The sequence below is a fragment of the Larimichthys crocea genome, chromosome VII (assembly GCF_000972845.2).
Source record: "Larimichthys crocea isolate SSNF chromosome VII, L_crocea_2.0, whole genome shotgun sequence".
NCBI lineage: Eukaryota > Metazoa > Chordata > Actinopteri > Sciaenidae > Larimichthys > Larimichthys crocea.
This window is the reverse complement of record NC_040017.1, coordinates 13,159,413-13,171,697: the sequence shown is the minus strand read 5'-3', so window position 1 is coordinate 13,171,697 and position 12,285 is coordinate 13,159,413. Positions and strand designations below refer to the sequence as shown.

The window sequence follows — 12,285 nt, the reverse complement described above, 5'->3', positions numbered from 1 at the left end:
GAGTCTTGTTCTGGACTGGCAGTGTGGGCAGGAGCTTCATCAGAGGCGGTCAGAGGACATGGTGGACTAGAAACCACAGCCGAGTCTTGTTCGGGACTGGCAGTGTGGGCAGGTGGTTCATCAGTGGTGGTCAGAGGACATGGTGCAGAAGAAACCACAGCCGAGTCTGGTTCGGGACTGGCAGTGTGGGCAGGTGGTTCATCAGAGGTGGTCAGAGGACACAGTGGAGTAGAAACCACAGCCGAGTCTGGTTCTGGACTGGCAGTATTGGCAGGAAGTTCATCAGTGGTGATCAGAGGACATGGTGCAGTAGAAACCACAGCTGAGTCTGGTTCTGGACTGGCAGTGTGGGCTGGAGGTTCATCAGAGGCAGTCACAGGACATGGTGGAGTAGAAACCACAACTGAGTCTTGTTCTGGACTGGCAGTGTGGGCAGGAGGTTTATCAGTGGTGGTCAGAGGACACGGTGGACTAGAAACCACAGCCAAGTCTGGTTCGGGGCTGGCAGTGTGGGCAGAAGCTTCATCAGAGGCGGTCAGAGGACATGGTAGAGTAGAAACCACAGCCGAGTCTGGTTCGGGACTGGCAGTGTGGGCAGGTGGTTCATCAGTGGTGGTCAGAGGACACGGTGGACTAGAAACCAGAGCCAAGTCTGGTTCGGGGCTGGCAATGTGGGCAGGAGCTTCATCAGAGGCGGTCAGAGGACATGGTAGAGTAGAAACCACAGCCGAGACTGATTCGGGACTGGCAGTGTGGGCAGGTGGTTCATCAGAGGTGGTCAGAGGACACAGTGGAGTAGAAACCACAGCCGAGTCTGGTTCTGGACTGGCAGTGTTGGCAGGAAGTTCATCAGTGGTGATCAGAGGACATGGTGCAGTAGAAACCACAGCTGAGTCTGGTTCTGGACTGGCAGTTTGTGCAGGAGGTTCATCAGAGGGGGTCTGAACGGCTTGTGGAGTCTGAGGCTGAAACAGCGCACATATCTCTCTCACTGCAACATCAGTGATGGTGTTCAGCACCTCTGCTGCAAAGCTGTTGAGCCGCTTCACCAGGACGTCTTGAGGGTACCCTGTCTAACCTTTTCCTGGATAGACAGGACCATGTTGTCTCTGATGGAGGAGGAGAAAGTGGCCTGAAGGAGCACGGAGGACAGAGCCTTAGATACCCGGTCCTGAACTGCCTTTGTGACCCCAACAGCCATTTTACTCAGCTGCTGGGAGGGCATGTTGAAGGAGGTGTTTGGAGGGGGCAACCAGAAGCCCTGCAGGACTTTTGGAAGCACTTTTAACACCACCTCCATTGGGCAGAGCAGTTTGGACTTGGGGCCTTTTTGCTGCTGCTCGGTTAGATCCTGGCATACTCAGGGCCTGGCTGTGATCTTGGGATGTCTGCAGGTTACAGTCATTCAAAGTTAGTTTTAAAACACTTCAAAGCAACACAGAGAATCACAACCACTGAACTTCGACTGTGACATGAATGCATGTCAATATGACTCACTGAAAATGAGGAGGGACGCCTCTGGAGCTGAGCAGCCTTCTGGCTTCATACTCAATGTCTCTCATCTTCATGCTGTTGTTCACCTCCCACACCTCAAACAAGGAAATGACATATCAGCAGATTTGACATATTTACACATAAATCAGGTACAGGTGACTTCAAACTATTGTAGAGTCTTTTCAGGATGTGTGGTCTTACCGCTGAAGAAAGAGGCCTGACGTCAGCATCATAACCGTCCAGTTAAACTCCCAGAGCCTTCAAACAGAAAGAAAACACAAGCTTCATCTTTACTGTTCCCCTCTTCCTCATTACAGACAGATTGGTGTGACATGAGCAGAGATGAGGTCGGCTGTAGGGAGGTAACTTACTGTACTCTCAGTGTCTCTTTGCTCTGCTCAACCAGCAGCTCACTCATCTTTTCAGCAGTCACCTCAGATGGGAGCTGGTTTTTCTGCTGAAGCCTCAACAACTGAGACATCAGTGCAATCTGAACAACAAGGGATCACATGTCTTTATGTTACAGTGCAAGACAAAATGTGTGAGACTTTACCTGCTATTTTAATTTAGTGGATATGTAAAAACTGTAGTGGGTCTTACCATAGACTTATAAGAGGGCAAGTGCCAGCAGATCTGCAGAGCCCTCTCATATATGGGTGTGTCAAACAACACCTGTGAAGGAAAGAAGATCATGTTGCTCATTGGTTTGTTATACAGAGGTTTAACTCCACCAGAACAAGTTTACAGTCTAAGTCCAGTTAAAAACACTCTCACTTACCCTGATGGGTCTGTAGATGCCCCTGCTTCCTTCAACAAAGGACATTTTGTTGCTATATATCAAAATGGCAGTGTGAGCAGGAAGTTCATCAGTGGTGTTCAGAGGACACGATAGAGCAGAAACCACAGCCAAGTCTGGTTCTGGACTGGCAGTGTTGGCAGGAAGTTCATCAGTGGCGGTCAGAGGACACGGTGGAGTAGAAACCACAGCCGAGTCTGGTTCGGGACTGGCAGTGTGGGCTGGAGGTTCATCAGTGATGGTCAGAGGACATGGTGGAGTAGAAACCACAGCCGAGTCTGGTTCTGGACTGGCAGTGTGGGCTGGAGGTTCATCAGAGGCGGTCAGAGGACATGGTGGAGTAAAAACCACAGCCGATTCTGGTTCTGGTTCAGTTTCATCCATGCTTCTGTCAAAGACATTCTGGGTGGCAGTTGGTGCAGGAGGTTCATCAGAGGTGGTCTGAACGGCTTGTGGAGTCTGAGGCTGAAACAGTGCACATATCTCCCTCACTGCAACATCAGTGATGGTGTTCAGCACCTCTGCTGCAAAGCTGTTGAGCCGCTTCACCAGGACGTCTTGAGGATAACCCTGTCTCACATTATGGTATAGGACAGGACCATGTTGTCTCTGATGGAGGAGGAGAAAAGTGGCTGAAGGAGCACGGAGGAACGAGCCTTAGATACCCGGTCCTGGACTGCTTTTGTGACCCCAACAGCCATTTTACTCAGCTGCTGGGAGGGCATGTTGAAGGAGGTGTTTGGAGGGGGCAACCAGAAGCCCTGCAGGACTTTTGGAAGCACTTTTAACACCACCTCCATGGGCAGAGCAGTTTGGACTGGGGCCTTTTTGCTGCTGCTCGGTCCGTATACCGGCATACTTCAAGGCCTGGCTGATGATCTTGGGATGTCTGCAGGTTAAGACATTCAAGTTAGTTTTAAAACACTTCAAAGCAACACAGAGACATCAACAACCACTGAACTTCAACTGATCATGAATGCATGTCAATATGACTCACTGAAATGAGGAGGGACGGCCTCTGGAGCTGAGCAGCCTTCTGGCTTCATACTCAATGTCTCTCATCTTCATGCTGTTGTTCACCTCCCACACCTCAAACAAGGAATGACATATCATCAGCAGATTTGACATATTTACACAGTAAATCAGGTAACAGGTGACTCCAAACTACTGTAGAGTCTTTTCAGGATTTGTGGTCTTACCAGCTGAGAAAGAGGCTGACGTCAGCATCATAACCGTCCAGTTCAAACTCCCAGAGCCTTCAAGAAGAAAAACACAAGCTTCATCTTCACTGTTCCCCTCTTCCTCATTACCAGACAGATTAGTGTGTGACATGAGCAGAGATGAGGTCGCTGTAGGTAGGTAACTTACTGTACTCTCAGTGTCTCTTTGCTCTGCTCAACCAGCAGCTCACTCATCTTTTCAGCAGTCACCTCAGATGGGAGCGGTTTTTCTGCTGAAGCCTCAACAACTGAGACATCAGTGCATCTGAACAAAAAGGTCATGCTTTATGTTAAAGTACAAGACAAAATGTGTGAGACTTTACCTGCTATTTTAATTTAGTGGTACGTAAAAACTATAGTGGGTCTTACCATAGACTTTAAGAGGGCAAGTGCCAGCAGATCTGCAGAGCCCGCTCATATATGGGTGTGTCAAACAACACCTGTGGGAAAGAAGAATCTGTTGCTCATTGGTTTGTTATACAGGGGATAGATAGATGATAGTAGATAGATAGATAGATAGATAGATAGATGTAGATAGATAGATAGATAGATAGTAGATAGATAGATAGATAGATAGATAGATACAAGTTTATACAAGTTAAAAACTATATAACTATATTTAACTCCATCAGAACAAGTTTACAGTCTATGTCCAGTTAAAAACACTCTCACTTACCCTTGGGGTCTGTAGATGCCCCTGCTTCCTTCAACAAGGAACATTTTGTTGCTGTATATCAAAATACAGAACAGGTTCAACCGAAACGGTTTTAAAAAGCAAAGCCACAACGAAATTCTCACGATTTTTCAGTCAACCAACGACTCGAGAGTATTCAAACAGGCAGATCTTCCAGAAACAAGTGAACCGTGTGTGTTCAGGTTGAAGAGTGAGTGAGTCTGAAGAGAGACTCTCACCTCACTGTTGTGTCATAGTAGGAATCCATTCTAGAATGCTGCTTCTAGAATGGCTCCAAAGTTCTGTTCATGGCACGATTTGGGTCAAGGTCATCTGATTGACCAGGGAGGTCCAGGGGACATTATGGAGAGTATAAATACTGTTTTTTTCAGATGTAAATGTCTGGATATGTGTGAAAATGACCAGATGGAACAAAAAACATCATATTAAGTCCACAACTTCTTATTTATGCAATCAAATGCAGTGAGATGACACAAGAGAAAGTCAAGATGCTGTGAAATGATACATGAACTTGCCAACCCAAATTTAGGTGTAACCAATTGCTTAAAAACTTGTACCCTTGCTGTGTGCATGTATTGGCTCTTTGCTGCAAGTAAAACTTATTGTAAACACTCCAATGACTATGCTATCCTTTGGTAAAGATTTTTCTAACAAAGTCTGTGGCTTATTTTCAGTTTAATAAACAACAGCACAATGAATCGATGACTATATATTAAAATCATGTTCAAGCTAAGTGGCTGGATTACACTGCAACTACAGAAAACCACTGTAAACAAGTGACCAAGAATAAAATAATGAATTCTGTGGAACATGTCAATGTCCCTGGTGTCAATTTCAAGTTTATAGTTATTTAGACATGAGTAAAAAAAAAAAAAGTAAACAATTACTCTGCTGTAAATTATGTATTAACACGCACAGCTAGTGGAGGGGTAATCACAACAGTGTCATATATCAATAATAATGTTAGAAATCAATAATGCTACATAATAAATAGTGGGCTTCAAGTGACTGGACGATAAGACGTCTGCAACATTTTCTTTGGGGGCAACTAGCCCCTAAGATTCCCCTTGAAGGTCCACCCACCACAGTCTCACAAAATCATGTCGGAAGCACAAATCACAAAATTATTTATTTGTTAACATCATAAGTATGACGGGAGGTAAAACTTCCAAATGAAACCAATAACTTGACTCATTTTTAAATGTTTGTTACTGTTAATGGCTGTCAGCCCTCTCTGCCTTATTTACAAGCACTTGAGGAAAGTGAGTGTCTCTCTGGGATGAGATGTCAGCCAAACCTTTTGTCATAAAATTTGACCTTAACCACAAAGAAGCCATCTGCATAACATTGTCCAAAAGAATACACACAGCAGTCTGTAAATCCTGCAACAGGCTTACTGAGATAGATGGGACAACGCCCAGATTTGTCCCAGATTTAGGAAATATTAAATACATATTTACTACCTAAGTAGCCTGTCTGATGTTGGTATGGACTTGGTCTTGACGCCTCAAAGTCGTTTTTTTCTTGGTTTTGATACACTCTTGTCTTGGTCTTGACTTGGTCTTAGTTTAGGTTCTCTCGACTATAACACTGTGTGTAATCGACCACAACCTGGATAATCACAAAAGACTTTCAAACGTTTCGGGTAATCATGGTATAATATAAATATCAAAAGCACAAGGCAATATCAAAATATGAGTGAAAGTTATGATTAAAAACAACACTTTGAGAAGATAATTGTTGATGTCTGGTATCTCTCAGCATGTTTCCAGCTCTTTAGCGTCTCTGTGAATATTTTGTAAGTGAGATCAGGAGTCCTCAGACAAAATATGTGTCCATTCAAGCATAATTATTAATGCATACATTTTTGATCTGTTTTTGTGTTTCATCCAGGACTCTTATTTGACAGTGGGTGCTGTTTGTTCCCAGGCTATAGAGAGTAAAGTTGCCATGGAGGAACTGAATCAGCAAACTGCAGGATACAGGGCTGAAGACAACAACATAATTCCACATTACTACAACATAGCACAACTAAGGGCTTTGTTGGACTTGTCATCAAGTGTATGTGTTTTTCAAGTTAAGAAGCATACTTAGGCATATGTAGTTGTTTTAATGACAATATAAAATGTCAAATTTTAATAATGGCAGCTTCAAAATCCAAAACGTGAAGTTAGCGACACCGGGGGCCACAGTTAAATGCAAAAGTGAGGGACTTCGAGTCTTTTTTTTTTTTTGCTGGCTAAAGATAAACGTAGATACAGTAAGACTGTTATTCACGCCAGCGGTAATGACACCCTGTTACACCAATCAGGTCACTAAAATTAATGTTTCATCGGTGTGTGAATATGCCAAAACGATGTCGGACTCCGTAGTTTTCTCTGGACCCCTCCCCAATGTGACCAGTGATGACATGTATAGCCGCATGTCGTCATTCCACCCCTGGCTGTTGAGGTGGTGTCCAGCAAACGATGTGGGCTTCATAGATAATTGGACACCTTTCTGGGGAAAACCTGGTCTGATTAGGAGAGACGGCATCCATCCCACTTTGGATGGAGCAGCTCTCATATCTAGAAATATGGCCAAGTTTATTAGCTGACCAAAATCATGTCGACAACCCAGAGTTGAGACCAGGAAGCAGAGCTGCAGTCTTACACGCTTCTCTGCGCCTCCATTAGAGCAGTTGCCCACCCAGTCCTTTAGTATAGAGACTGTGTCTGTCCCCCGTCCACCTACATTATTTAAAGATAAAACAAACAGAAGAGGAGTTCATCGTAATAACTTAATAAAAATTAAATCAACATCTCCAACAGTCCAAAATAAGAGAATTAAATGTGGACTCCTGAATATCAGGTCTTTGTCATCTAAAGCTGTCAATCAAAAAAACAATAAAAAATACCAGGCTCCTCCAGAGAGATGCCAAAGTCAACTTTCCCATTCAGGGCAGCACAGAAACACAGCAATCTTGTTTCTGTGTGAAGTTCTCTAAGTGCTCAGGTTTCCCCCACAAAGACATTAATTGTTCAGTCAAAAAACAAACAAACAAAAAAAAAACACCACAATAATAAAACACTTCAATAAAAAAATCAAATATAAATTCACTCATATTTCTGAATTGTGTTAATAAAGATATTAATTTGAAATATAACTGTAAGACAGTAAGATGGCTAAGATGTGCTGCTGTCCATCATAAAAACATTTTTAAAGACAAACATTTCTGCATTGACATGTCTAGACGTGTTGTATGTTTTATATTTTGGTAAGTTGTGTACTTGTATGCAGACAAAAGCTATATATGTGCCTGGCCTGCAGTCTATGCTACACAATAGTGACACCAAGAAATTTAAAGTAGGCAGAAAGAATGTATGGGATTAAATGCCATTTTTTCATCACCTTTATTTCAACACAGTTCTGTGTTGTTTTCTCTTTGTGGTTGTAAGAACCTGTGTTATAAATATTGCCATCCAACAAAGAGTTAGGCTGTATACAAAACCCTGGAGAAATGTAAGAAAATCTAACTAGGATAACACGTATTCACCATTAGCTAGTTGGTGGAAAAACTATAATGCTTCCTAAAAAGCTGTGTGTAAATGTAATAAAGTCAAATTGCTTACCACAGCATGCTTAAGGTTATACAATAATCTACATGCTTGGATGTATCCATCTGTTATTGTCACGTTCTGTGTGTTTTTGTAACCACAACTCTGCCCAAACTTGAAAAAATGCTTGATCAACCATTGAAGGATTCAAAGGACAACTCGATTCTTCTTATTCTTCCATTTTTATTTTCTTAACGATGGGTTTAGGTTTGATGATTTCAGTAGGCATGAATAAATGATGGAATTGAATAGAATAGGTTGATAACCTTCAACAAACATAAAAGACTTCATTAGTCTCAAATAAAGAAATAACAGTAAATATTTTCCCTCAAAGTTATCCTAGTTTCTTGATTCTTAAGCAAAGTAATTCAACTTAGAATCTCAAACCAGTTACTCAAAGTATCATCATACTTAATTAAATTCACCTCAATCATAAATAATAATTAGCATACCAAAGTTATTCAACTTAAACTGTAATTTACTTAATAATTAACCCCAGTTGTGGAGAAGCATGACCTCATTACACCATCCACATCAAAGTTGTTTCTTTACTACCAGTTGCATCTTTCAGATTGATCAGGAATGGTGGTCCTTCCTTACTTCCAGGAGCAAGTGAAAAAGACTAGCTGCATCTAAACATTTAGTGCCAAGCATTCTTCTTCTTCTTCTTCTTTGATGTTTTACGGCAGTCGGCATCCTTATTGTTGCTCTTCTGGACTTTACTTCTTTACTACTTTTCCTTTTTTAAATTATTTTGAATAACCCAGTTAAAACAAGACATCCCATTATGATTTTCCTCCCTTCTCTACATTTCCCACATTCTATTATACTTTTGAAACCACTCTCCAATATTCATGTCCTCCGCAACCCTGCCATAATTTCTTCCCTCTCCCTTTCATATCCATGACATTCAACCATCACATGCTCCACTGTCTCTCTCTCCCCACAGCTACACCAACCAGTTGGATGTTTCCCTACTATATTGAGTGTGCTATTCAATCTACGGTGCCCTATTCTTAATCTGCTCATCATGACCACCTGTTCCACTCTGCTACCTCCACAACACCCCACCTCTCCTACTTCATCTTGTAGTTTATAAAAATGTCTCCCCTTTTCCTGGATTTTCCAATATTGGTTCCATTGATTGATTATTTCCTTCCTTATTAAACTTTTTCCTTCTGCTTTTCATAATTTTACTATCATTTCCACCTCCTCTTTCTTTACTGTCTCCTTTGCAATTTGATCTGCCTTTTCATTCCCCTGTATCCCTAAATGAGCTGGTACCCACATGAACGCCACCTCCCTCCTCTGCTGTGCTAATCTGGATGTCCTCAACAGTATTTCATATAAAATTTCCCCATGTGTTTTTGCTGCTCTGCTTTTAATGCTCAAGAGTGATGAGATTGAATCGTTACATATGATTATCTTCCTATCCACCCTGTCCTCCACCCATTCTATTGCCAATACTATTGCACATAGCTCCACCACATATAGGCTTAAATGATATGATGTTCTTTTTGTGCCATGCATTCCCAGTGGGTGCGCAGGCAAATATGGTCCCTCTAAGAGTTCCTGCTGTGAACACCAACATCTCTTGTGTGTGGTTGCCCTCTGCAGGTTTGGAGTGCAGATTTCCCAGTAAATGCTCTTGAAATTGAATCGAGATCTGACATAACAGTTATTAAGCAGACTACTAATACCAAAAGGCATTTGAAAGCCAGAAGGCTTTGGCTCGGGTTGTCTTCACAATGTGAGCACACTTCAGTATGAAGAAGGTCTAGGGAGACAGTGAGAACTCAAAAAAAGTAAATTGGAAAACTGAGTCAAGATAAATAATATAAGATTTCTGGTTAGATGTAAAGATCAATGTCATTCTCATATCTGTACACTAAATACAAAGGCAGCAGGCTGATAAAGTTCACCAGAGAAAGTCAAAAACATGATTGCTGTAATGGCATCAGTGTTTGTGAACAACCTGGTTAGCTGTTTCACCCTGTTTTCAGCCTTTAAGCTGAGCTTGTTGGCTGCTGTTGCTTATTCAAAATGTGTGTATGGATGTGAGAATGGTGTGGATCTTCTCATTTAACTTTCAGTAAGAAAGTCTTGTTAGGCAGGAGATATTTTAAACAAAGAACACTCATTGTCATTATACATAGTAAAGTAAAATAGTAGAGTTTTTATATGTAAATATAGAGATGCAGGGAGTGAGAATTCACATCATCATCAAGTGTTAGAATTGCTGAGATAGTGTTGGTTGTTTGTGGTATGTGTTATAAAATGGGTATCATACTTAATGTAATCATTCATAAATACATACAGTAATGTATGTAAATGTACACAATGTATACAGTTTCAAAGTGTATTCATCAGGTTATAAAGTAATTCCCACCAAAAACTTTTAGCCAGGAGAATTCTTGTTTAGATATGTTGAAAGACACATCACTGACCTAGAAGAGTACCCGGATGCAAATGCAGTAGTTTTGTTTGTTTGTTTGTTTTTTGTTTGTTTAGACCCCCACTGTATTATATCAATAGCTACTCTATAGTAAGTAATGCAGCCAAAAGCCACTCTGTCTTTGCTCTTGTATTATTTGTTTTAATCATTCCATATACTGATGAGCATAATAAACTTAGACAGAAAATACAATTACACAGAATAACCTACTGTTATACTACAATAAGTCCACAACTGTGTGCATTTGCAATCACAATGCCGCTTATCTCTGGGATTTCATCATTTGAGTGGTGAGGACTTCAGCCGTTCTTCGCAGAACGACTTGTGTAAAGTGGGTTGTTGATAGTCTCTGCTCCAGCCAGCAGAGGCACTGCTGAGAAAGGACCATGTTTCTGGTCTGAATCTGTATCTTTAGTTCATTTCATTCATGATTTGATTTGGGAATGCAAACCACCTGAAGAAGCCTAAAGGAAGTAACCTACTTGCATATATTTTTTCATATTGTTATACTTTACAGCTCCCTTCTTTATAATTGTCCTAACAGCCTGCAGCAGCACCAAAGGCTCGATGAATGAGCTTCATAGAAAGATTGAGGCCTGAAATGTGTCATTCATATCAAAGGAGTTGCTCCTCCTGAAGTCAAAACTTACTGTACATGAGACATATTGGGCGGAATCTGTACACATTGTACTTACATAAAGCACAAATACAGTACAATGTTTCAGTGTCTTTAGGGCGATGTTCAGTTATCTTTACTCATTTACTGTATTCATTATTGATTCACTAGCCACAATCATGCTGCATTATGATTTGAAAGCTTTAATGAACTAAAGAATTATAAGGTTGTTGAGGATGGATGTATCTGAGACGGGAAGGAGACTGTGGGGTATGAGTTTCTGGAGTAGGGTCACCTGGGGGTGATTACTGGCTCCAGACAGAAGAAAAGGAGAGATGGGAGAGGTATGTGCATGACCAAATACAAGGGAAAGATAGGATGGAAGGGAGAGTCAGTGATGCGAAAAGGGATTGGCAGAGCGAGAAAAGGGTTCTGGAGGGAAAGAGAGTGAGAAAACTGAGACAGGACAAGTATAAGTAGGCTTGCCAGGTGATTAGAGATATGATTGAGGTGCCCCACTCCTGAATCTAACTCTTAACTTGATGCAATGTTACTTTCACCCTAAAACATGAAACAGTCAAGGAATTTGTAAAATGCCAAGTAAAACATGCAACACACAAACAAATGAGTGGGATGCCGACTAGAATGTATTAACAATATTTATTCACTACAAGTTCCAGTGTTATTTTTCCTATTTCATTTCAACCCAACAGTAAGAACAAGATGTATTTTTATACATATTTACAGATTTATTTTTACTATTGGCAATATATCACATGTCATTATTTATTTATATATACAACCCATACGCCACCTTGTGTACCACACACCAACCTATGGCCAGGGTAGAACATGAGATGTTTATTTAATATGGGTTAAAACCTCAGTAGTTTTCTCTTTCATCCATTACTCCTGCAAATGGAGGGCAGAGTTGGAGCAAAAATAATCTCTTTAGCTTCACCAGCCTGAAGTTCTCTCTGGGAACAATAAAGAGCTCTTAAATGAAAAGTTCTTTTTGATATTGTCAGCCAGTGTTCAGGGCGGAGACAGACAGAAGACTTTGTTCTGAAAACACTGTCAGACAAAAAGGAGGTGAGGTGATGACCATTGATCATTTGGCCTTTTTCAGCCTTATTGTATTTATGTGTGTGTTGCAGGTGGATTTAACCAAAGTGCGTACCTTATACACAGTAGTCTGAGACGAAAAAGAAAGAACAAACGTGTGTCAGGATAAAGTGTCTGTAAAAGGGGCAGATATATGATGACAGACAAACATATTTGAAATTTATCTCAATTGGTACTGTTGTAATTAAAATAATAGTAAACGCATTTAAAAATGCAATAAACTACAACCCTTACTATTTGACCAAGTGTGTAAATTCACTGACAACAAACTGTGCTGGAAAACCAATGT

At 41.2% G+C, this 12,285-nt stretch overlaps 1 protein-coding gene across 1 annotated transcript; it reads right to left on the bottom strand.

Moving 5' to 3' along the window:
* Positions 1-1,691: 1,691 nt before the first annotated feature.
* LOC113746052 (uncharacterized) lies at positions 1,692-3,147 on the bottom strand. The gene is made up of 5 exons (XM_027280314.1): positions 2,956-3,147; positions 2,273-2,860; positions 2,095-2,166; positions 1,866-1,984; positions 1,692-1,752 (listed from the first exon to the last, which is right to left on the bottom strand). The coding sequence occupies exons 1-5, from the start codon at positions 3,145-3,147 to the stop codon at positions 1,692-1,694; spliced, it is 1,032 nt and encodes a 343-aa protein (XP_027136115.1).
* Between the last annotated feature and the right edge of the window lie 9,138 nt (positions 3,148-12,285).